Source organism: Pelodiscus sinensis, chromosome 23, assembly GCF_052426305.1.
Source record: "Pelodiscus sinensis isolate ZL-2025 chromosome 23, ASM5242630v1, whole genome shotgun sequence".
In the NCBI taxonomy this organism is placed as follows: Eukaryota; Metazoa; Chordata; order Testudines; family Trionychidae; genus Pelodiscus; species Pelodiscus sinensis.
The window spans coordinates 10947723-10972975 of NC_143074.1; the positions used below are offsets into that span (position 1 = coordinate 10947723).

At 52.8% G+C, this 25253-nt stretch overlaps 1 protein-coding gene across 1 annotated transcript; it reads left to right on the forward strand.

Annotated features, from left to right (window-relative positions):
- Positions 1–7280: 7280 nt before the first annotated feature.
- On the forward strand, positions 7281–24658 carry PIP5KL1 (phosphatidylinositol-4-phosphate 5-kinase like 1). The gene is made up of 12 exons (XM_006136331.5): positions 7281–7654; positions 8367–8522; positions 8810–8946; positions 12819–13016; positions 14132–14182; positions 14949–15103; positions 16236–16360; positions 16880–16914; positions 17024–17079; positions 17448–17560; positions 21184–21346; positions 22038–24658. The coding sequence occupies exons 3-12, from the start codon at positions 8944–8946 to the stop codon at positions 22456–22458; spliced, it is 1320 nt and encodes a 439-aa protein (XP_006136393.1). The 5' UTR covers positions 7281–7654; positions 8367–8522; positions 8810–8943; the 3' UTR covers positions 22459–24658.
- Positions 24659–25253: the final 595 nt, after the last annotated feature.

The following is a 25253-nucleotide window of genomic DNA, read 5'->3' on the forward strand; positions in this document are numbered from 1 at the left end:
CCTGCTGAGGTTGGGCTGTCGGGTGAGAAGAGCAAGATGCCAGCCAGGACATTTCTATTTAGAGCTCTGAGGCAAAGGTGCCCTTGCTGCACTGTGCACCTGCTCTGCTGCCAATACCCTCCCCCTTACTGGGGTTGCCAGATGGTTTCAACAAAAATACCAGACGCAGTTGACATTACATCCCAATCTACATTACATCTGATTTAGAAAATACCGGATGTTTATATTTTCTCAATTTGTTTCCTGAACAGAAAGCTCAAATACTGGACTGTCCAGTTCAAAATCGGAGACCTGGCAACCCTACCCCTTGTCAGCCACCCTTCCCGCTGCTAAATGAGCAGCGTCAGAGCCGAGGGGAGGGAGGTGGTGGCTAGTCTGAAATCCTGCTTTCTTCCTCCACCACCAATTGCTGCAGCTCTGTTGCTTCCCACTCTCAGAAACTCTCCAGCTGTGCTTCTCAGTCTCCTCGGTGCTTGGAAATACAAGAAATAGCAGCAGCTCCCGTGAGCATGAGGTCACTCCATCACATGGGCGCTTTGGGGAAAGAAGGAAGCAAAAAGCCACATCTCTTAGCAACTCTGGGCATCTTCCCTAGTCTGCCAGCCCTGGAGCTGCTGCTGCTGCTTCAGTTCTCCCCTCCGCCTTCAGTGATCTGCTGCCTCCAGATTCCTCTCCCTGTGTCTTCTAACCCCAGCTGCCTGGGGATGCTGCTGAAATAATCCCAGGGATTCTGCTTCTGTCCCTGGAACAAGCTCAGGGATTCTCCCCCAGACATTTTCATGGGAAAGGCTCATCAGTGAGGGTAAGTATGAACCGTGTGTGTGTGACCATGTGTGTGAATGGGCCTGGTGAGGAGGAGAGGGATGGTAGGAGGCAGCCTGTCCTGGCAGAATGAGCATGGGGCCCACAGCCAGAGACTTAACATTTATTTGGGCATAAACTGGTCTTTGCCCAAGAAGCTTTTCAGCCCAAATAAATCTGCAAATCTTTAGGTGCCACAGGGCTCTATGTTTTTGCAGATACACACCAACAGGACCACCCCTCTGAGACCAGCCAGAGGCTGCTGCTTTCCAGCGAGTAGTCCTGTTCAGTGTGAAATGGCACAGTTGATGGGGATTCTCTGCTCTCTTCCCAGGAGCCTACTGCCTTCTGCTCCCCCTGGAGTACTTCTGCCTGTGTCTCCACCAATTTACTCTGGCACAATGTGTTTAAAAAAGAAACCCTGTTGCTCGCCAAAAGGGAAGGCGGTTTTACCCTGCAGGGATGAAGTTCACCTTGGATGAAGTGTCTGCTCCCTCCTCAAGCAGGAAGGAGTCTGCCATGCTGGGGGCCACCAATTACCCTGGGGGTTGGAAAGAGCAAAGCCCGTCAGTTGAGCTTTAGTCATGGCAATGTTAACACACTCGCTTTCGGAGAGCAGCTGAAGAAATGTACATCCATGGCCACTGAGCAAGCCCCTCTCCCCTGCTCTGTCCTAGTCATGTGCTCTCTGGGTGTGGCTGTGTGAAAAGGAAGATGAGGGTCTGGATCCCTTGTTGCCTGTTGCTTTCCTGCGTACCCTTTTCTTTCTGACCCTTCCTGCTAGGCTGTGACCAGGCTCAGGCTGCTTGGTTCAACTCTAGCTTGTCTTGGGACTTCCCCTGCCAGAGGCTAAGCAGGGATATGAAGTAGATGGAGCCTCAGTGCCCAGCAGAGGGAGAACTGCCTGGGAAGAATTCTGTTGTGTTTATTGCAGTGGAATAAGTGGTCTCAGAAAGTCAAAGGAGTTAGCGTGACCCTATTACTAACTAGCACTACTTAGTTAAATGTGGTCTCTGTTTCAAGTACAGAGACCTTGATTTGTTTAGTCCCATGACAAACATCCTTAAAAAAGGATATCCAAGTTTGCAGGTGCATTCATTGGAACACAGAAGTGAAAAAGGATGGAGAACAAAACACAAAGTATTTTCAAGGCAAAAAGCCAAACAATCCAAACTTAACTCAGTCCCTTTTTCAGTGAGGTTATGTCTACACTGCCCCCATTTTGTGCAAAAAATATGCAAATGAGGCAAAGCATGGAATATTGCCATGCCTGATTTGCATAATTAATGAGGCTCCGTTTTTGCGCAAGAGCTGTTCTTCCTGAAAAAAATGTGGAAGAACAGCTCTTGGGCAAAAGCCTCTTGCGCAAAAACAGACCCTCATTAATTATGCAAATCAGGCATGGCAATATTCCATGCTTTGCCTCATTTGCATATTTTTTGCACAAAATGGGGGCAGTGTAGACAGCCTGAGAGTATTGCTGGTACGGTATGACTGTATAGGGAGTGAGAAACAATTGCTAATTTGGAAGGATCATTACTGAAGATGGAAGTGTAACCCACACACCTACTGGGTGTGGTTCACTGTCCCATGTAGTGGCACTTAGATCACAAGATAAGAACAAGTGAGCTCTACAGCCAAAGCTGAGCACCAAATGGCTTTATAGCGCAAGTAGGTGGCTCCTACATAAAGCTCCAGAGGTCCAAGGTTCAAATCCCCCTGGTGGCAGTTACAGGTCAGTACCAAACTAGCAAGAGTAAAAGTGACATTGTTGAAAAATAAACATCTGGGCTGCGTCTAGATTGGCATGATTTTCCGCAAATGCTTTTAATGGAAAAGTTTTCCATTAAAAGCATTTTCGGAACAGAGCGTCTAGATTGGCACGGACGCTTTTCCGCAAAAAAAGCCCTGATCACCATTTTCGTGATGGGGGCTTTTTTGCAGAAAACAAATCTGATCTGTGTGGCCCTTTTGCACAAAAGCTTTTCTCAAAAGGGACTTTTGCCCGAATGGGAGCAGAATAGTATTTCCGCAAGAAGCACTGATTTCTTACAGTAGGAAGTCAGTGCTTTTGCGGAAATTCAAGCAGCCAGGGTAGACAGCTGGCAAGTTTTTCCAGAAAAGCGGCTGATTTTCTGGAAAAACTGGCCAGTCTAGACACAGCCCTGGTGAGAAGGGGCATAAATCTGAGGACTAAATTCTTACTCTTAAAACCTTATATTTGGTGTGTATTAAATAAAGGCTGTGAAATATGGACTTTCAAGCAATCAATGTCAAACTACAATCCTTTGAATTATGGTGTCAGAAGAATTCTGAAACTCTCATGGCTTGACCATGTAAATAACAAAACAGTATGGGAGATGACTAAACCTCAGAAAACACTAGTCAGAGATCTCATGAAAAGGAAGATTTGATTTGCAGGGCACATTTTACAGGACTCCATGGGGGTTGCATGTTTTTTAAGCACTGGCAGGGAAAATCGATGGCAGAAGCACCTGAGACAGAAGAAGATGATTTTGGATGGATGATGGATTATCCTGGGCAGATTAAGGGGACTACTCCATCCACAAGGAGATTAGCAAAGGATGGTACAGAATGGGCTAGCTTAGTTGCAGACTTACTAGCTCCGTGTTTCAGTGCTGAGGTGGGCACTGTTAATGATGGTTACTTTTTTGGCTTTTGGCCACAGAGGTACCGAAATGGAAGGGAGAAAGGATAGCCAGTGAAGGGAAATGCAGGTTTTTACAGCATTCTCCGGATACACTATTGTTACTCAGTCACAGCCTGATGGGTTGGGCCATTGCACTTGACTCTGGCTCACTTCCCCAGTCTAAGACATCGACTTGATGGTCACTCATGTTCCTCTTCTTCATTAGTCCCGCTTTGGCGGGGCAGAGCTGGATGGGCCATTTCAGCCTGTCATGCTGGTGCCCTGCATTGAAGTTGATTCCAGGGTCGTGGGAAAGCCCAGAGTGAGAGACTGAGGACAAGAAGAAGATGGTGGCAATGGAAGAGAACTTGCTAGATACACGTAAGATCTGTTCTATCAGGCAGGGGTCTTCACTTGTCCCGGCAGCCTCCCAGTTGGGTGGGCTGGAGGCCCCCATGCTCAAGGTTCACCAGTGACAGGCAGAGTCTCTGCACAAAGAAGAACTTCACTGACTTTTGCTTTATGGAATCCCCCATTCAATCCCTCCAATGCTTTCTAAAAGATGCCAAGGGGGGGGGAGTGATGGGTGACCCACCCCCTTATTACTTTGTCCAGCACTTAGGTGTAGTATCCTACACACCAGTTTGGGTCCTTTAATTTCTGTTTCCATTCTCCTCTATGTTACCAGTCTCAATTTTAACACAGGCCTCCGATCGAGTCAGTAAAGCGTTTTGCTTGGATTAAACCCATCTTCATGCCCTCTTGTACCTTTCTCTGTAGGCACTTTCAGTTCTAGAGATGATGGTAACATTTGTGTGACCTTTCCCCCACAGTCGGCCAGTTGAGCTCACAATTGAGGGGGGCTTACTAGAGCTGGGTTATTACAACAGCTCCTGCAGCAGCACTTTCAGCGCAGGGAGGAATTTCTGAGAGAGGGATGGAAGATCCTGTCTCATTCCTGGAAATGTGCCAGTAAGAGAAGCAGCCCCAGCCTCTTCCTGCTAAAGCCCGAAGGGAAAAGAAGGAAACGTGACCACTGAACTGGGGAAGCCAGGACAGGTTGGTGAAGGAACCTGCACTTACTTCAAGGGTGAAGGCAGAAGAACAGTGGGAGCTTCTCCCATGAGAGTTAGGGAGAGGGGCCCCCTGATACCTTGGAAGAAATTGAAGGGTGAGCAGCAATGAATCCCCAAAATAGCTAGTACCAGGAGTGAGGACTACTCCAGCCCCAAGCCTTTCCCCCACCCCAGACCCTAAGGTGCGAGCCTCAGCTAGCTGCAGCTTTGAAAGAGCTGTGGTCTAGCACAGATCCCAGGCACCTTGCCACATACCGGAAGACATGGGCTGTTGTTGAAATGTGCTGAGGCAGCAGCTTGAATAGCTCCCAAAGAGCAGAAGGGCTGTCTCTCCTTTTTCCTTTCCCATTTCCTACTGTTTGGAGCTGAACTGGTGTAATGGCCAAGACAAGGCAGGGCTGGTGTAGACACAGTGTTCTGGCTGCCTGTCAGGTAGACCTGAGCAGGGTGAGTTAACAGCTCCTCAGTGGATACCATCATCCTTGCCATAGTGCATCATACTGTGGGGAACATCATAGGACTCCCACTTCATCCTAAAGCAGGAGAGGCCAGAGTCCTTGGAACTGTATGCTGGCCTATGGGGCTGTGTTACCACCACCATGCAGATTTGAACCTGGGAACTGTGGAGCTTAGTAGAGAAGCCTCTACAGCATGAACTACAAAGCCAGCTGGCTCTCAGCTTAGACTGTAGAGCTCCCTTGTTCTTTTCTTATCTCTCGCTGTACATGGTCCAAGTGCCACTACATGGGACAGTGAACCACACCCACTAGGTGTGTGGGTTACAGCCACAGAGGCTGTGCTTAGTCAAGCAATACAATCATATCCAGCAGCTTGGAAGGAAGGGGCTATTACTAGGGTGAATACCTCTGTATCTGCTTGAGGTGGAAGCCAACAGATATGCTGCTGTGATTCTTGGCAGGATTCTACATGGCACAAGCCTTTCCTGGCCTTGTGGTTCCCTGCACATGGATAGAGACCCTCCTGCCCCTTCCCCTGCTGGATCACAAGGAGGGTGGTGAAGCACTGGAATGGGTTACATAGGGAGGTGGTGGAATCTCCATCCCTAGAGGTTTTTAAGTCTCGGCTTGACAAAGCCCTGGCTGGGTTGATTTAGTTGAGGTTGGTCCTGTTTTGGGCAGGGGTCTGGACTCAGTAACCTCCCGAGGTCTCTTCCAGCCCTAGGATTCTATGATCGGTCACCTCTGAACCCCTGACAGAACTGGACTCTGGAAAGAGCTGTTCTTGGGATCAAAGCACCGAGCTGGGAGTCAGGCTCTGGCTTCTATTCTCCACCCTGGCACCAACTCCAAACAAGTCACTTCCCCCTCTGGGCTACAGCTCACCCCAGCACTACAGGGTGAAATGGTTCCTTGCTCCTTGTCCAGAAAGTGCCCTCTAGGCATGGGGATTTATTTGAAGGCCTGTCTTGCCCACAGATGTGAGGTGAGGACAGAGATCCAGACTCCAGCATAACTCTCCTGCTCACTTTAATCTGTCCCATGCCAAGTGCTGCTGAAGCCCCTTACTCAGAGCTCTGGGCCAGGGCAAAGGAGTCAGAATCATTCTGGGCCCAATTTCCAGAGATGCTGAGCGCCTGCGGTTCCCCCGATTTCGGTGGGAACTCCATGGTTCTCAGTGCATCTGAAAATTAGTGTCTTTTATTTGGAATGCTGTCCCTAGACTGAGCCTACAAAGGCAGGTCCACATGCAGCCCTCAGTCCACTGCAGCTCTCCTTCCAATATACTACAAGTAGCCAGGACAGTGCTGAGGGCTGGTTAGCCCAAAGGGGTAGGACATGGCTCCGATGTGGTCACTAAACTTCTACTTGGTAAAGTTACTGGTACATCGTTGGCTGGAAGTCTTGGGGGCTGCAGCCCACCCTGCCTGCCCTGGGCTCAGCTGCATTTAACAGGAGTGGCTCACACACTTGCCATGGTTGTGCACACACAAAAGTAGGCACCCGTATTGTTTGAAAATCTGACTCTGAGGTTGTAATTAGACTGAATAAGTATCGGAGGGGTAGCCCTGCTAGTCTGTATCTGCAAAACAACAAGGAGTCCTGTGACATAAGCTGACAAAGTGCGGTTTTATCCACAGCAGCTTTTGCCCTAACAGATGTATTAGTCTTTAAGGTGTCATGGGTCTCTTTGTTGTTTTTAGATGTAATAGTTACTGCTGCAGTGTGATGCAGGGTGCTGTTCCCCTCTCTCCTAGAGCTGTTGCTCCAAGCTGGCTGCAGATTCAGGCAGCCAAAACTTTGGAAGATTTTCCTTGTAAGGGCTCAAGACTACTGGGGGGGGGGGGGGTCAAAGAATTGTGTGCTGCCCCTGTATGCCAGATTAATACCTTCTGTGGGCAGGTGCATAGTTCAGGGCTTTCACACCTCTGGTGTGAGCCCAGAATTAGGTGCCCAAACCTCCTGGCAATGACTCCCTGGGTATAGAATCACAGAATACTAGAACTGGAAGGGACCTTGAGAGGTCATCAAATCCAGTCCCCTGCCCTCATGGCAGGACCAAGCACCATCTAGATCATCCCTGACAGGTGTCTGTCTAACCTGCTCTTAAATATCTCCAGTGATGGAGATTCCACAACCTCACTAGACAATGTATTCCACTGCTTAACCACCCTGACAGGCAGTTTTTCCTAAGCTCTCCAACCATGTAGTATCCCTGGGCAAGTCACTTCCCTGTTCTCTGCCTCAGTTTCCCCAGATTGGGGGTCTATTTACCTGCTCTGCAGGGATGGATGGGGACGAAGCCTTGGAAGGCGGCAAGTGCAGAGGAGGGTTACATTTGTATCCCTGTATCCTCTGGCAGAGCCGTCCGCCGCGCAGGTGGACAGCTGGCCCGGGCCTCGCCCTCCCCTCCCCCTTCCGCCGCATTGCTGTCAGTAGGGCCAGCTGCGGGCAGGCTGATGTCACCCGCTCCGAGCTGCAGCGGGCAGCCTCTGCCGAGCCGCGGCCCGCGGGCAGCTGCTGCCAAGAGCCCGCTGGGGGAGAGGGAAGAGAGCGAGGCAGCACGCCGCGGGCTCGGGGAGGGGGCGGCTCCGGGCGGGCGGGCAGTGATTTGGGGCGCGGGCGGAAGGCGGCAGCGGGGCCGGTGGCTGCAGAAGAAGCCCGCAGAGGTAGGTGCTCGCACTGCAAGCGGCCCGTCCCCCTCCCCCCTCCGGGAGCCAGGCCCGGGACGCCTCCGCCCCCTGCCCTGGAGGGGCCGCGGGCAGCTCCCCCCTGCGCCCTGCCACCCCCCGCGCTCCCAACCGGGCGCGCCCTTGCCCTGGCCCCCAGCCGGTGGATGCCCTGTGATCGCTCCCTGGCAGGGAGGGGGGCGGACCCGCTGCGCGCCCCACCCTTCCCCGCCTGCAGACAGCAGGATGTGCCTGGATCCTCCCTCAGCCACCGCGTCTGCTTCCCCTGCCTCCCCCAGCCCCCTAGACTGCCTGAGAGCTCTGGAGGCAGGACCGGCTCTTTGTACAGCGCCTGGCACCAGGGGTCCGGGCTACGCCGGGGGCCTCGCTCTATTGTAATGAGATGAATGGGCGGAACAATCCGTGACCACGAGGCCATTCTGACCCCAGAGGGCTTGTCTGCCTCGGGGTACTGCCCTGAATGGCTATTGTGGAATAAGCGCTTCGGCGCTGCGGACATTCTAGTCCTGGGTTCTGGAAGGGTGACGGCACAAAGCCCCTGCTAGTTCCAGAAGGCAGCGCCTGACTGCAGAATGCTGGCCGCATGGGGCGCTGTTCTGCACCCGCTCGTGTGCCCTAGCCCAGAAGGGGCCCACAGAGCATCAGGCCGAGCCGGGAAGAGGCCTTAAGAAGATGTGACTGTCTGTTGCAGGGACACACTGAGGCCAGCAGCAGCTCTCCAGCTGATTTCCAGGAGAGCAGGCTCTGCAGTTTCCTCAAACTTGTCTTCCTGAAATCTGATCGCCTTGGACTCCGGACTGTAGTATTGCCAAAGCCTCCCTTTGTCCACTAGGTTAAGTCTCTCAAGGTCAGTCTGCCTGCCAGCCACCCAGCACCTGACTCCCTTGGGGGGCTAGAATGGACCTGCTTGCTCCCACTCTGCGGCTGATCCCTCCCAGCTGGCCAGTCTGAGCTCATCTTCTCACTGTTGCTCTGCCCCAAGCAGTGAGCTGGCTTCAGTTGTTGCCCTCACAGGGAGTCAGCCATACCCTCCCAGCCTACTGGTTTTTCACGTTGCATGCCCTGCTTCATGCATGCATTCTCCCTCTGCGTGTGCTGTGTCTCATAGCTGCATTGTGCTTTGGCTTTGTGCAGACTGGTTCCTGCCAGCATGGACGGTGTGCCCCCTGTGCCGAGGACTTGAGTCCATTGGTAGGAGTCCTTTGTGCCACAGGCACCAGCAGGTAACATTCACTGTACAGCTGAGGCCTGACAAGCAGAGAGAAGCCATGGTGAGTCATTCAGTATTTTACAGGGGTTCTCAAGCTGCTTTGCAGAGAGCAGGCTGGTGACCCGCAATGGTGAAGGGGGAGATGGGGAAGTGGAACCACACAACGGCCAGTCCAGTGGGGTAAAGGGAGGTGGGTTTGTGTGACAATCTCTTAGTGTTGATAAGGGCAAAGTAAAGCAGGTTGGAAAACACAGTCCCAACAGCTGCTGGGTGTTTGAATGTTAGAGCGATTTGAGAGTGTCACGCAGCAAGCTCAGATGGGTTTCATTTAATTGAGGTTACATCTGAGATTGATCCAGTGCAGTCCAGAAAGAACAGCTGCTTTGCCACCCCCTGTAGATGGTGAAGAGACAGTAGTTAGGTCCCTTCCTCTGGAGAAGTGCTGACAGTGTCCAGGCCTTATCTGAAGGCCTCCATCCTTCTAGTGTGAGACAAAGAAACTCCTTTTTGGAGGGAAAATTCTGTCTCCCAATTATTTTTACCCTATATTGTTTTCCTCTTTACTAATGGAATTTATTTTGGGAGCCCCAATTTACCTGGTTGATGAGCAAAAAAGAAGCTGTAATCCAATCACTATTACTAACAGCTGTGACTTCTGACAGTGCTTAAAAGATCTGAAAACGTCTTTCAATAGGTCGTTATTTCATTCATTACAGCGTTCATCTGTAAAAACAAGTATCCCTTAGCAGTCACTCTAGTTTTGTTTATAACATCCTTCTGGAGAAACGTTTCTCAGTATAAGGATGGGGGTGTCTCTTCCCTGTTCTAATAAAATCAGGTAAAAAGTAGAGGTAAAAGTTATGCACATCTCATCATTGAGTTCATTGTTCCAGGGGAGGGATCACGTGATGATTCCCTGTTTGGTTCATTCCCTGAGAAGCACCTGACATTGTCCACTGTCAGAAGACAGGATATTGGGCTAGGTCACCAAGCAGTCGATCGCGATTGACTGGTCAATCATGGTGGCAATGCCAGTCGATCTTGACACAGCGTTCCCAATGCTCCCTTGTTCCCCCCTACCTACAATGAGGAGCCCGCGCTGCCACTACAGCCTCCCACCCTTCACAAAATTGTAGCCAAAGCCAGCTTCTTGTGGCAGGGAGGGGAAAAGTCCTGCTGCTCCATGCCAGATGTGACTTCTCAGGAAGCGTGTCCTGCTCCTCCCCTCCCCACAGCAACGTGCGCACTTTCTTGTGCACCAGGGAGGCGGTGTGTGTGTGTGTGTGTTAAGATGGCAGCAGAGGATCCAGAGCGGCTGGATTTCTTAAAGGAGCTGCACATGCGCTTCTTTCAGTGCTGCCTGCAGATCCTTCCTGAGAGATCCTGATCCCTGGAGACCCCCAGGTACCAGCCGAGCTGCCCTTGCCCCCACTTCCTGGCCAGACACCCACCAGCACCCTGCCCCCTCCCTGCTGGCCAGACACCTACCTCCAGCTTGCTCCTGTACCCTACCTCCCACCCAGATTCTGCACCCGCATCTCTATTCCACACACTGGATCCCTCATTTTTGGCCCCACCCCAGAGCCTAGTGGGGCCCACAAAATCCACTAACCCTGGAACCCCAGAAGAGTTAAGTTGGCCTGAGGCCTTGAACCTCAGTCCTACCTACCCTCCACCTCATGGGGCTGGAGTGCCAGGGGAGTGAGGGGTGTCAGTTGGAGCCACATCAGTGAGGGGTGGTTTTTTTTTGGAGGGGTTGGTTTTTTGTATCTTACTTGTGTGGTCCCCAACTGATTTTTCTGTGGGTCAGTGGCTGCCTGACCCAACAAAATGTTCCCCACCCCTCCCATAAATAAAGACAATGCTGAAACGTTTTGTGTTGGACATAATATTTTATTTAAAAATGAAGCCTGGCCAACAAGCCCCCAGTTGAGACCAAGCCCCCATCTGGCTGCAGAATCATAACTCTTCTGCACCCCCCACAAACTCCAACCTTGAGCCCATCAGACACCCAACCCCCTGTCCTGAGCCCCTCATATACCCCAATCCAAACTCCTACACCCTGATATCCACATGTCTGTGGCTTACTTAGCACCCCAACCCTCCACCTGACCAAAACACTCTCCAGCCTGAGCCAGCATCTCCTTCTCCACCTCCTCCTGCATCCTGGTTCCCTCCCAGGATATGTCTAGACTACATGCCTCCGTCGACGGAGCCATGTAGATGAGTTTACTAGACATAGGAAAATGAAGCGGTGATTTAAATAATCACCGCTTCATTTACATCAAAATGGCCGCCATGCTGTGCCAATCAGCTGTTTGGCGGCACAGCGGGGCAGTCTGGATGCGCCGCGGTCGACAAGGGAAGCCTTTGTCGACCGCTCCGTTATGCCTTGTGAAATGACGTTTACTGGAGCGGTCGACAAAGGCTTCCCTTGTCAACCGCGGCGCATCCAGACTGCCCCGCTGTGCCGCCAAACAGCTGATCAGCAGCATTTATTTAAATCGCCGCTTCATTTTCCTATGTCTAGTAAACTCATCTACGTGGCTCCGCCGATGGAGCCATGTAGTCTAGACACACCCCCAGAGCTTGCACCTCTCATCCCTTCCCATAGCCAAATCCCTCATTCCCACCCCAGAGCCCGCCCCTCCTGTCTCAACCCAGTGAGAGTGGGTAAGGGATGGGGACAGCAAGTGATGGAGAGGAGGGGAATGGAGAGGACAGGGCCTCAAGGAAGGGTGGGGTCTTGGGGAAGGGATGGGGTAGATCTTAGCTTGCCCTGACATTAAAAAGTGATCTTGGGTGTAAAAAGGTTGGAGAACACTGGGTTAGATGGAACATTGGTCTGACCCAACATGGTCATTCTTATGTTTTTTGCCCATTGTTTCCAATTAAAGGACAAAAAACTTTTTCGTTTCCATGTATACATAGGGTAATACACAAAATAAACAGGTTTGTAGTGAGCAATGAAAGAGTGGTGAGAGATTAACATACAGACTTCAGAAAAGGTTAATATCTACTAGCACAGCTATAGATACTAGATGGACTGTTTCCACTGGGGCTAGCTGGGGTTGGTCCTGATTTCAGCAGGGGGTTGGACTCAATGACCTCCTGAGGTGTCTTCCAGCTCTATGATTCTATGATTCCTGCTCTTTGCTGCCTCTTCCCTCCAGATCCTGCTCCCACTTACTCCTCTCTGCCCCCTCACTGACTCTTATGACAGGTAACAGGTGGGACAGGCATGTCCCCCCGCCCAGCCTCTCTTGTTCCAGGACCCCTGAGTTAAGAACTCCTTCCTGGGCGCCAGAGAGAGAGGTCTTGGCAGTCCCATCAGTGGTCCTGAGGTGTGATTGTCCTTGGATTTCAGCCATCCCTGGTGGCAGCCATTATTGCCTTTCAGCAGAGCCATAACCACCATTCCCTGCCTGGCTCTGGATCCTGCGCACACGCAGCTCTCGTCTCTGTGAGGCCTGGGTGCTTGGCTCTTTTGCCAGGAGCTCACCTGTCCCCAAGGGATGCAATCCTGCCCTGGTCAAATTCCATGGGAGCTTTGGCATTGAGGTCAGTGGGTCAGGGGTCTCATCCATGGATCCAAAGGTGAAAATGGTTCCCCTTGGTTATTTTCTCAGGGTGAGCCCCAGGGATCACATCTCTGGCTGGCTGGCTGGGATCCCAGCCTGAGGCAGTTTACTCCCCGTTAGCCCCCTGCCCCTTGCTGTCGGTCCTCTCTGCACTCCCCCGATTTTGCCAGTCATCCCTCTGCCCTCTTCTTGGTCATTTGTTTAGAAGATCCTCTTCCTCATTCCCTCAAACCTCTGCCAGCTCAGGTGCCCAGCCCTTGTTTGCTGGGAACGGGGCCGTTCTTCTCAGCCCAGGGGCTCCCGGGTGGAGCTGGGCCCGCTCTGACTCCCCGACGTGCCTTGTCCCGCGCAGGCCGACGCCTCAGAGAACACGAGGAGGAGCAGGCGATCTAGCTCACTGAAGCGCAGGTTCCTCTGGAAGCTCCGCCAGAAATGGAAGCTCCTTGGCCTCTTTGAGATCGACAGGGAGCACGAGTTTTATGGCCTCACCTGCATGCTGAAGGTGGGGCTCAGGGCTGCCATCCAGGAGGCCATTGACAACCCACCTACGGTGAGTATCTCCCAGGGACGGGCTCCTTCACCGCCCAGCTGCCTGTCCCTACAATGAGACTCTTCCACAGCCTTCTCCTCCCCCAGGGGGCTACCCTGGGTGCGCTGCTGTGGCAAGAGTGTGTGGCCTCCAGTGCACTCCCACCCTGATCCTGCTCTCCTCCCACCTGTCTCCCCCAGTCGAGGACCCCCAGTGCTTTGCATCCCCATGGCACCGCGGGGGAAGGGCTATACCAAGGCTGGTGGCTCTGCCCAGCGAGCAGCCCGGTGCAGCTCTGCACAGGTGATCCGAGCAAACTCCTGACGGACACCTACCAAAAGGCCTCTCCTCTGCTGGGGGGAGAAAGGGCTGCCCAGTGGGGGTCTCCCTGCCCCTGCCCCCAGGGCTGGGAGTAGCTAGGGGTCTGTGTCTTGCACACACCAGCTGAAGTGCAGGGTTGGTCCCCATCCCAGCCCCTGCAGCATTCCCAAGACCTCAGAGCTCACTGGATGTTGTGAGGCCTGACATTAATGGAACCCCATTAACGTCGCTGCCCATGCAGACCAGAGCGACTGAGGTGGGACCCCCCCCCCACGTTAACAGGGCGGGCACAGCTGCAGAGAGGGCCTTCAGTGAAAGGCCTGAATCATCATAAGAAACCTGCCAGACTTGGGGCTGTAAGAAGCGTTGCCCTTTGTAAATTGAGTGCTCTGTGCCAGAGGGTCGAGATCCTGCAATGAAGGGAACCAGAGACGCGTGAGGCCGGTAGATGGGGGGGGGGCTACCACCACTGAGGACATCCTGTGGCAGGGTGGTGACAGCTGGCCAGCAGTGGGGAAAGGGGGTTCAAAAGGAAGGCCCCCCTGTCTGTCAGTTCTCACCACAGCAGTGGTTTAGAGCAGAGGAAATGAGGGGGAGAGATGGGGCAGGCCAAGGGCAGGGTTGAGTCCAGAGGCTGGCGTAGTCCCTCTTGTCGCCACTGTCCTCGCACTCCCAGGCCGATTTCCCTCCAGCTCGTTTCACGGTTGCATTCTAGCTGTGTAGGCGGGACCATTGGGGAGGCTGGTGAAGCAGCGAATGTGAATGGGGAGAAGTCCCCTTGTGGAGCACTCACTCTCTGTCTCTCTCCTCGCCAGGAAGCCCTGTGCGAGGCAGACTGCAAGGCTGTGCTGAAGCAGGCCCATGAGGTAGGAGCTCACCCCAGCAGGGAGAAAGCACAGGCCCCGTTCACTCAGACCGGCCTAGCACAGGATTCCTGAGCCACTCCTCTCCCTCCACAGGGGTGGGCAATAAGTGGCTCGCGGGCCACACGTGGTTCACCTGGGTTAGCCCTTGGAAGGCCACCAGATGCTTTATTTAGCTGAGTGCCCGCAGGTCTGGCTGCTTGCAGCTCCCATTGGCTGGGAAGGGTGAACTGCGGCCCACAGGAGCTGCAAGCAGCTGAACATGCAGACAGGCAGGTAAATAAAATATCTGGCGGCCCCTGGCAAACAGCGTCCAGCCTCTGGTTCGCTTATTGTCCACCCCTGCCGTGCACGCGAGCCACACACCTAACCATCCATCTATCCCCAGGTCCCTCAGAGCCGCAAACACCTCCCTCCTCTTTTCTACTGCAGCCACCCCACATGCACCTATACGTCCCGCCCCATAGCCATCCCTAGCCACACCTTCCCATATCCGTGCATCAGTGAGGCACACACATACCCCCGCCGCCAGTCAGCTGTGCTGCTCCCTGGCCCAGACGGAGCCATGTCTGCATTCAGTAGCCTCAAGAGAGGTCTGAGATGCTCTTGCCAGTCCCAGCTCCCCGCCAGCCTTGTGGAGCAGCAGAGGAGAGTCCTTCCCCCGCCTCTCAGCTGACTAGGGAAGGTGGGGTGAAAGTGCTTGGCAGCCTGGCGTGTGCCCCAAGTAGCACGGTGTGGTTGAACCTGGTTTTGCCTCGGGTCGCTGCAGGGCTTTGAGATGCGTACGTACGGTGGCCCAGCCTTCGCTCACTTCAGGCACTCGCTGGGCATGTCGGAGAAGGAATACCAGCAGTCCCTGTCCTCCCGCAGCTTCTATCTGCAGTTCATCAGCAACTCCAAGAGCAAGGCTGACTTCTTCCTGACGTGAGTCTTCCCTCGGCTGCAGAGCCCTGCCTGCCCTCTCTGAGAGCTCAGTGGTCTCGGTCAGCGGTTTTCAACCTTCTTTCATTTGTGGACCCCTCCAAAATTTTGAATGGAGATGCAGACCTCTTTGGAAATCACAGATGGAGTCTGCAGACTCCAGGTTGAAATTTAACCTCAGGCACTCCTGCCAAAAGCCCACTGACCACATGGCGACAGGAGAACGTTGCAAGGCAGAATTCGGCCCAGAAATCTATTAGTGCTGTGCCCTTCAGAACTGACTGCCTAAGCAAACCATCAATCAAGCAGATAATTCACTACTGACTAGAAAGATCTGTAGTGATTAGAGATCCCCCCGTAACTGACCTGTGTAGTAGCAACCAGCACCAAATACGCTGCCTCTATTGTAAAGTGGGGCATTGGGTGACCCCTTTGTGGCTTGTGTGTGCACATCCCCTGCTGTGTGCCCTTGGCAGTAGCAGGAGGGAGAGAAGCTGGATTTGTGTTTTGGGAGACTTGCAGAGATACCCACTAGGTTAGGGTGTGTAGGTGTGTGCTGCATTTGGGCCTGACCTAGTGGATATGTCAGACCGTGTGGGTAGTGTCATGGGCTTGGGGAGAGGAAGCTACCCATGTGTTAGGTGGGGATCTGTCTCGTGTTTGGTCTCCTGGGGCGAGGTGGTTTCCGTGTGGGACTGGGAGACTTGCTGGGTGTTGTTTCTCTCCAGTCTATGGGGATGGGACCCAGGGTGTGGGCATGTCTGAATTATTGGAGGTGTCTGATATTCCCTAGCAAAGGGCAATATCTCCTAGCACCACTCAGGAATCCAGAGGCTGAGCAGGCCTTTGCAGCTCCTGCCCAGCAGTGCCCAGAGAAGGGAGACACGTCCCATGTATGTCTTCGTGGCCAAAATCAGCATGTCCATTATCGCGGCTGTGGGGGCGGGGTGAGGGGCATACATACCGAGTGCAGGTGACACGTGTGTCCCATGCGTGCCCGAGGCTGAGTGTATGAGAACATGCCTGGGGAGCTGGGTGTATCTTGGAATCCGACTGGTTCTGATCTGGAGGGGAGGACATCTTCCCCCATCCCCATTAACAGCCTGGGCTAACGCTCAGCCTCCTCATGCCGTAGGAACAACAAATGCTTCTTCCTGAAGACACAGAGTAAGAGAGAGATCCGGTTCCTCCTCTCCAACCTGCCCAAGTACATCCAGCACCTTGAGAAATACCCCCACTCCCTCCTCGTCAAGTTCCTGGGTAAGCCACCTCTGACATGCTGGGGGGGAAGGCTGAGGCTCCGTAACCCCAGGGGGAACAGTCCAGCCTGGGACGGTACCTCACAGAGAGGGACATGGCACTGGGGAGGATCTTGGGGGGCCTTCCGAGGCGGAACATGACCTCACCCGTCCCCTGGGATTTTGCATGAGCCAAGTTCCCATTCAGGGGAGCATGGACCAGAGGCCAAGGCTGCCTAGTGAGGATCTAACAGGCTTGGGCTGGCCAGTGTATTGGGCCAAACTGCTAGGGGCTCTGGGCTCCAGCCTGGGGAGGGCCCTCATCTCCAGCAGATGGCTAGTCCCTGCTCTCAGCCATGCTGGCCTGGTGTCCCCCTTGTGGCCATACCTGGGTAGTGCCTGTCTGGCTACAACGGTGCTTAAGGTTGCAGGGCCATTGTATCCTGGGCACAGTACACAGCATCTCTGCTGGTTAGTGGGGGCCAGACTGCTGATCTCGGTCTGTGTTCTCTGAGCTTTCCCCTTGTCTCCTCCCTTCCAGGGGTTCACAGCATCATCGTGGCCCAAGAGAAGAAGGTAGGTTCCACCTGCCTGTCAAAGTCCATGTCCTGTGCCACCAGGGCATCTTTGGTGCAGCCAGCTCCATGTGTGTGATGGCTTCTGTCTCTTCTGCTCTCTCTTCTAGAAATACTTCATCATCATGCAGAGCGTGTTCTACCCCGAAGAGCGGATCCTCCAGCGGTGAGTGCCAGGCCTAGGCAGCAACAGGTTTCGCAGCCTGAGATCAGAGGGATTTCTACAGCCATTTCCTCCCCAGAACAGCGCCCTGCCTTTGCCGGCTGCCCTTCTGCAACTTGAGTGTCCCCTCTGCCCCCCGAGCAGAGCTACTCCCACGTGTGCCATGCTGCAGCCTTGTGTCCACACACCCTGGGAGTGCACAAGCAGCACCAATACAATGTCACCCTCTGGGAGTGGCATTCTGCAAAGGAGAGGAACCTACTTCCTGGGAAAATAACTGAGCATTACTAAGTCCCGGGGCGTAACCCCTTTGCACCCTTAGGCTGTGCAGCCCCAGGAGAGGCGTCACCTGTCCTAATTGCCATGTGTAGGTACGATATTAAAGGGTGCCAGGTGAATCGCTGGACGGAACCTCCCTCCGAGGGCAGCCACGTCATCGTGGTGCTGAAGGATCTCAACTTCGAAGGAAATTCCATCCACCTAGGTGAGTGCATCCCTGGTCAAGCTCTGGTGAGGCAGGGCGACCCCCTAAGAACCCACCGAGCCATCTGCATTCAACCCACTCTTCTGCATTTGTCTATAGCCCTCTATCTCACCCAGCAGAGCTAAACCTCCTCACCGCATAGGACCGCATCTGGAAGGCTGGGAATTACCTTAGGGTGGTGGGAGATAGAGAGACTGAGGAGAGAGAGGGACCCAGCTTAGCGCTGGAGAAAGATGCAAGATCCCCTCCCCCAGCCATCTTGCCAAAGTGCCTCAGAGCTGGCCTGAAGGCAGCCACCTCTAGGGACAGCAGGTAATTCAGTCTGTGTCTTGAGTCACTCCAGGCCCCGCTGCTGAGGCCACTATCATGGGAAGCCTGTTTGTGTTGCAAGCTGGTTTTCTGACAAGTAGGAAGGGGATGGAACTTCCTGTCAAAACAGCCCCTTGAATTGTTGAGACGGGGTGGTTTAAGGCTGGCATTCCTAGAGTTGCCAACTCTGACTCAAGCTATTCTGGGAAGATACGACTAGACTGCGGGGCAGTTTTGGGACACTGGAGGTATCCTGAAAAAAACTCTGCCTCATCCAGAAAATACATTTGCTCTTCCGCTTTTTTTTGCGGAAGAGCAAACACACTCTTTCAGAAGGCCCTGTATTTCTCGTTCCACAAGGAAGAATGGGGCTTTCGAAAGAGAGGTTTTTTTCCGAAATTTGGCTCAGTCTAGATGGGCCAAAATTTGGAAAAGCCTCTTCCAACAAAAGTATTGGAAAAAGATATGCAAAATGCGGAGCGCTGTATCTTTTTCCAATAGATTCTCGCAGTCTAGCTGTACCCAGAGATTTTTTTCCCACCAATGTGACATTCTCTCATTTTCTTAAAACAAGAACATAAGAAAGGCCATACTGGGGTCAAACCAAAGGTCCGTCTAACCCACTATCCTGTCTTTTGATTTTGGTCAATGCCGGGTGCCTCAGAAGGAATGAACAGAACAGGGAATCATCAAGTGACCCACCTCTGGATACCCACTCCTAGCTTCTGACAAGCAGAAGCTTGAGACACCATTCCTGCCCATCCTGACTAATAGCCATTGATGGACCTACCCTCCATGAATGTATCTAGCCTTTTTTGAACCCTATTACAGTCTTGCCTTCACAACATCCTCTGACAAGGAGTTCCACAGATTGATTGTGCATCGTGTGAAAAAAAATGCTTCCATGTTTTTGTTTTAAACCTGCTGCCTATTAATTTCGTTCCGTGACCCCTAGTTCTTGTGTTATGGGAACAAGTAAATAATTTTTCCTTATTTACTTACTTACTTATTTACTCTCTCCACACTAGTCATAATTTTATAGACCTCTAGCATATCCCCTCTTAGTCATCTCATATACCTCTAATAATTTTTGTTGTCCTTTTCTGAACTTTTTCCAGTGCCAAGATATCTTTTTTGAGATAAGGTGACCACATCTGCATGCAGTATTCAAGATATTCTGTCTTATTCTCTAACCCTTTTTTTAATGATTCCTAATATTCTGTTTGCTTTTCTGACTTGCACACCGAGTGGATGTTTTCAGAGAACTATCCACAATGACTCCAAGATCTCTCTCTTGAGAAGCTGTAGCCAAATTAGTCCCCATCGTTTTACACATATAGTTGGAATTATGTTTTCCAATATGCATTACTTTGCATATATCAACATTAACATTCATCTACCATTTTGTTGCCAGGTCACTTGGTTCTGTGAGGTCCTTTTGAAGCTCTTCACAGTCTGCTTTGGACTTAACTGCCATGAGCAATTTGGTATCATCTGCAAATTTTGCCTCCTCACTTTTTACCCCTTTCTCCCGACCATTTATAAATACTAGCATTACCCGTCCCACTGCAACGGTAGACTTACACGTGGCCTCCTCCATCCCCGCTGCTCCGGGGATGCTGGGACGTGCGCGGGCTCTTCCCCTCCCCGTGGTGGTGGTGGGGGCGGAGGCGTTCTTGAGGCAGTCCTCCTTCTCCCCTCCCCGTAGTGGGGCGAGACCTCAGCAGAGGGGCAGGGCTGTAGGTGGGGCTGGGGGCTGCCTCCCCCTAGAAATGTTTCAAATTTTTTCAAATGTTCTCTGTGACAGATGGCGTAATGGACGCCTCTCCTTTTATAATAGTATAGATATTGAATAGCGTTGGTCTCAGTGCGGACCTCTGCAGGACACCACAAGTTACCTCTCTCCATTCTGAAAACTATTTATTCCTACCCTTTGTTTCCTGTCTTTTAACCAGTTAGTAATCCATGAGAGGATCTTCTCTCTTATCCCATGACAGATTATTTTGCTTAAGAGCCTTTGGTGTGGGACCTTGTCAAAAGCTTTCTGGAAATCTAAGTACACTCTATCCACTGGATCCCCCTTATCCACATGTTTGTTGACCCCCTCAAAGAACTCTAGTAGATTAGTAAGGCACAATTTCCCCTTACAGAAACAGAAACCATGTTGAGTTTTCCCCAACAAACTATGTTCATCTATGTGTCTGTTCTTTTCTATTGTTTCAACCAGTTTGCTCAGTACTGAAGTTAGACTTCCTGGCCTGTAATCATCTCTAGAGCCCTTTTGGCGTCATGTTAGCTATCCGCCAGTCATTAGGTACAAATGGTGATTTAAAGCAGGGGTGGGGAAACTCTGGTGTGGGGGCCAGATTAGGCCCCTGGCTTGCCTGGATCTGGCCCTCCAAGACTCAGGGCCGCCCCAGGATTGGGGAGTCCATGGACTCTGCCAGGAGATGCTGGAAAGGCCCAAACTATAACAGGGTTCCAGTAAGAACAAAGTAAGTTTGAGGAGGTTAGGTCCATCAATGTCTACTAGCCAGAATGGGCAGGGATGGTGTCCCAAAGGAAGGATGTACATTAACATTTTAAGACTAACCAGTGTCCCTTAATGATAGAAATGTAGCCATGTTAGTCTGGTGTAGCTGAAACAAAATACAGGACTATGTAGCACTTTAAAGACTAACAAGATGGTTTATTAGATGATGAGCTTTCGTGGGCCAGACCCACTTCCTCAGATCAAGTACTGGAAGAAAATAGTCACAGCCATATATACCAAAGGATACAATTAAAAAAAAGAACACATGAAAAGGACAAATCAAATTTCAGAACAGAAGGGGGATACGGGGAGGGGGGAAGGTAAATATCTGTGAGCTAATGGTAGAGACAGGAGAATTGGCTCAGCTGCAGATTGGGCCCCGAATCCATTACAAGATGAGGATCCCCGGCCATAACCTCCCCATTCATTACTCCCCAGAACTAGCAGCCTCCTCTGCCTCTGCACTGCTCTCACTCATTCCCCCGTGACCTTTGCTGTCACTTGATTTCGCTCTCCCCTCTCTGTCTCCTTCCACTTCTGCTGCCTGGCTGCACCCATCTCTTCTTCACAAGCAGCTTTTTCCCCTCCAGCTGCAGCTTCTTCTCCTCCTGATCCCGCTGCATTAGAACTGGGGGCCCTGCCCACTGCTCTGTTCCCTTGGGCCTTTTCAGAATGCTGCCCTGCCCTCTCTCATGCTGTCTTTGCGTATGTCCCATCCTAGCTCAGACCCCCCCCCCCCCGGCCTGCCACTGTGTCTGTCAGCCTCTGCTCTCTCCTGCAGGCCAGCAGCGCTCCTGGCTCATCCGCCAGATGCAGCTGGACACGCAGTTCCTGGAGGAGCTGAACGTGCTGGATTACAGCCTGCTGGTGGCGTTTCAGCCCCTTCATGCAGACGAAAAGAGCCTGAACCTGTCCTTCACGGACATGGTCTTCAGGACCACCAGGTGAGTGCAGAGGGAACACGCTGCCTCTTTCTCAGCCAGCCCTCTGCTCCTCCTGCAGCTCTGGCTGAGTGGGGGCAAGCAGGAGACACTGCTAGCTCTGCCTCCCATCACCACGCCGTGTGGGGTGAGCCTGCCTGAAGCCCCACATCTCTGAGGGGCAGAAAGCCTCGGGGTCGCAGGCCCTAATTCTCAGTCACAGCATTCCTCCTCTGTGGCCAAACTGGAGGGCAAGGCACAGGGGATGCGAAGCTCCTGGTGTGAGGCACAGTAGCCTCAGAAGGGCTGCTCTACCTTGCACTCTTTCCCGCTGATGTTTACGAGCCATAGGAAGCAGAGAGTCCCCAGCCATGCCCTTCCCTTCTGCATGCCCTGCCTCTGGCGTGCTCATAATCTCCTGCACCCACTGGGAGCAGCCTAGCCCAGAGCCCTTACCCTAGCTACATGCTGTCCTTCCACTGGGGCAGGGTCTCAGGGACTCTTTCCCAAGCCAAGAGGCATAAAGGGGCCTTCGTGTAACTGAGAATCAGACCCACAGTCTGTGACTGTAGCTGACTGAATCTCAGGAACCTGCGAGCCCCCAAGGAACCAAGTCAGTGGGGAACTTGCAGACCTGCCTCTGGTTCCTGGCACTTTGATCTGGAGTGTCCCCAAGATCTCACCCATTCGCTGTCCTGGTCTTTCCCTGCTGCAGGTCCTTGAACAACCTCGGGAGCTGCCAGCCCACCTCGATGTCAGGGATCCTGGAGGAGGAGTCGGACATGCTGGTGTCTGAGATGATGGGAGAAGCTGACCTCTACCGACTGCGTGAGCGGTACTCCGGGATGCAGGACGTGGGCCTCCGAAACAGCGCCATGTCTGATACTGAGCTGGCCCAGATCCTGGCCCAGAACCGACGCCTGCTGCCCAGATGCAAGAGCCCTCTGCACTTGCTGGATGGGCCACAGTTCCGCTACTTCATGGGCATCATCGACCTGTTCACCGTGTACTCCTTCCGCAAGAAGCTTGAGCACCTGTGGAAATGCATCTGGTACCGGGGACAGACCTTCTCCACTGTCAGCCCCTCGGATTATGCCAGGCGCCTCTGCCAGTGGGTGGAATCACACACTGTATGACCAGGACTCTGCATTGGGGCAGAAAGTGGAGGCAGCTTCTCCAGCAGCCCCACTCACATGCTGGGAGAGTTACTAGCTCCCAGAGGGTGCTGCAAGCTGCCTGCATCTGGTCCCTGCACCTGCAGGGGGCAGGCTGCTGTGCTACAGGAAGGCAGAAGGAACATTGCCAGTGTTCTGAGAGCAGGCTGGGGGCATCAGAAACTGAGAGTGGGAGACGCCGTGTTCAGGCAGGCAACAGCTGTCCTGCAGCGTGCTGTGGGGATGGGGTTCTGTGTAAGTGCCACATCTATCCAAGGAACCCAGTAAATGGGGACTGTGTGAATCAGCTGCCAGTTAGCATTGCTGCGGCCGGGGGGGGGGGGTCTCCAGGTGCACCAGTTTACATCTCGGGGAGGGGAGTGTAAAATAGCCATTGATGGTCCCCAGATCCTCTCTTGGGACAACGAGGGACAGGAGATGTGGAAGAAAGGGCAGGGGCGGCCTGAACTCCCTCCCTCCATCTCAATCCCAAGCAGCTGAAGCAGAACACCATCTCCCCGGGGTTCAAAAGGCACCTGATCAATCAGACGCAGGTTTCTAATGACAGACTTAGCAGCCAGAGCCAGTTTGTGCACTGAAGTCGCATCTAGGCTAGGTGGAACCTGCCTCCTCCTAGTCCCACCTGTCTTATGCCCTGAACTCCCTGGTCCCACTGTTCCAGTGCTGGAGCATGTGTGATGAGGAGCTAGCTCCTGAAAGCCCGCCTTTCCTGCTCTCTGAAGCCACTGCCCTGTGCTGAATGATTTTGGATCGAGGGCTACGCTCCTAGCTCTACAGCTGGGCTGGGGTATTTCAGAACCAGGCGCCACAGCGAAGCTGCTCTCCCTGTGTTAGTTTGTCCGGGTGCAGGGAAGTCCGGGGGCTATCTACTGCTACCGCAACCCTTGGCCAGGAAATTCTGGGGCCCTGAGCATGCTCCTTGAGATGTGACTTTCCAGCCCAGCTTCTTGTGCAGCTGCAGCTGAGTCCGTGCTGCTGCTGTGCTGGTCATGCATTAACTGGGGCTGAGTGGGTGGTTGTGCGTTGGTGTTTAGACTCCCTGTAGCCTCCTGGCAGGAATGCCCATCAGCAGCTGCCGAGCCTGCTGTCAAGTGGCACTGGCAATGCCGACTGTGGGCAAAGCCAATGGGATTCCCCAGTCTGCCAGGGAAACCCCATTTGTTTAAACCACAAACCTTTGGCCTCAGAGATCTCAGAGCCCAGCCAGAGACCTATGGAAGGGTCAGTGAAAAGGAAAAGAATGTGTCTCGGGGGAGGGGATCTCTTAATAAAAACAAATAATTTTAAACCAGGGATTCCTTCCTGCAGACCCCCAAGAAAATGCAGCTTCCTGGTCTTGTCTAGCAAGGAAATTCCATATTTGAACATGGACACCTGACACGATGCCAACCCCACACAACACAAACCTTTCCGTGGACCACAAGCCAACCACCCATGATGACAAAGTGGGTGCAGGAGTGGGCTGGGGTGGGGGAGTCAGTGCAGGAGGGAGGGTGCAGGAGCAAGCTGGGGGTGGGAGTCTGCACAGGAGGGTTGTGAGTGAGGATGATGGGGTAGGAGTTTGGGCATGAGGGAGATGGGGGCACTTACCTGGCTCTGTGCCCCCCTTGCTTCCAGACAATGCCCCCCACTGCTCCCATTGGCCAGGATTCCAGCCAATGGGAGCAGCGGGGAAAGCTTCCAGGCAAGAGCTTTCCTGAGCTGCCATTCCCCCAGCCAGGGGGAGGGGAAACTGCAGCATGCTGAGCCGCTTCTTCCCCCCACAAGTGGGATCTGTCCTGCAAGACTCAGGTAGCTGGCAATGGTGCTCCAGCCTTGCAGGGAGGCCGGGACTGGAGTGCCAGTGCATGCACCTCGCTGCAGGGCAGGATCAAGCCCCAAGCCTGCAGCCCACCTGCAAGATAGTCAGGGACCACTAGTGGTTCATGGACTATACCTTGCGAACCACAGTTGTAGCGTATGGCACTGAGAATCAGGATTCCTGGGTTCTAGGCCTGATACTGACCTTGCTGTGTCTCAGTTTCACCACCTAAGGGGATAAAGATATTTGTCTGCCTAACCATGGGTAGGACGAGGCTTTGTTCATTAATGTTAGCAAAATGCTTTTAACTCCTGGAATTAAAGGTGTGACATAAGGTCTTGTCTACACATAGAAATTTCATCAGTTGAACATGAATCACTTTATTTGTAGTGTGGTAACCCCTGGGAGTCCTCATGAAAACCAAAGAACTTATCATTCGGATGCTTCTTTGTATTTGGACACACTTACATCGCATCTGGTTTGTAGCACTTTATAAGTGGCATAATCCCGTGTATAGTTTGTGGCACAAGCTAAACCAGGGGTGGGCAATAAAATGATGGTGGTTCACCAGGGTTAGCCCTGGTAGGACACCACCACTTTATTTACCAGGGCCTCTTCAGTTACGAGGGCTTACAGCTCCCATTGGCTGCAGAGCCATCTCCTGCAGCTCCCATTGGCCAGCAACAGTGATCGTGGCCAACAGGAGCTGCAAGTGCTCATACCTGAGCAAAATTGTCATCAACCTGATTTAAACCAAGAGAAGACTGTCCCCCACAAAATTGCACTAATGTACTATCAAATTGCACCTTTAGTTTGATATGTACAACTTTGTATAGAACAGGCCATAGTGCAAAGAATTATCCTTTGCCCTTAAGTGCTGATTTTAGGCTATGACAAGAGGAAATGTGTGGGGGTGTAAGACTGGGGTGTGATCTGAGATCTGAATTTGATCTGA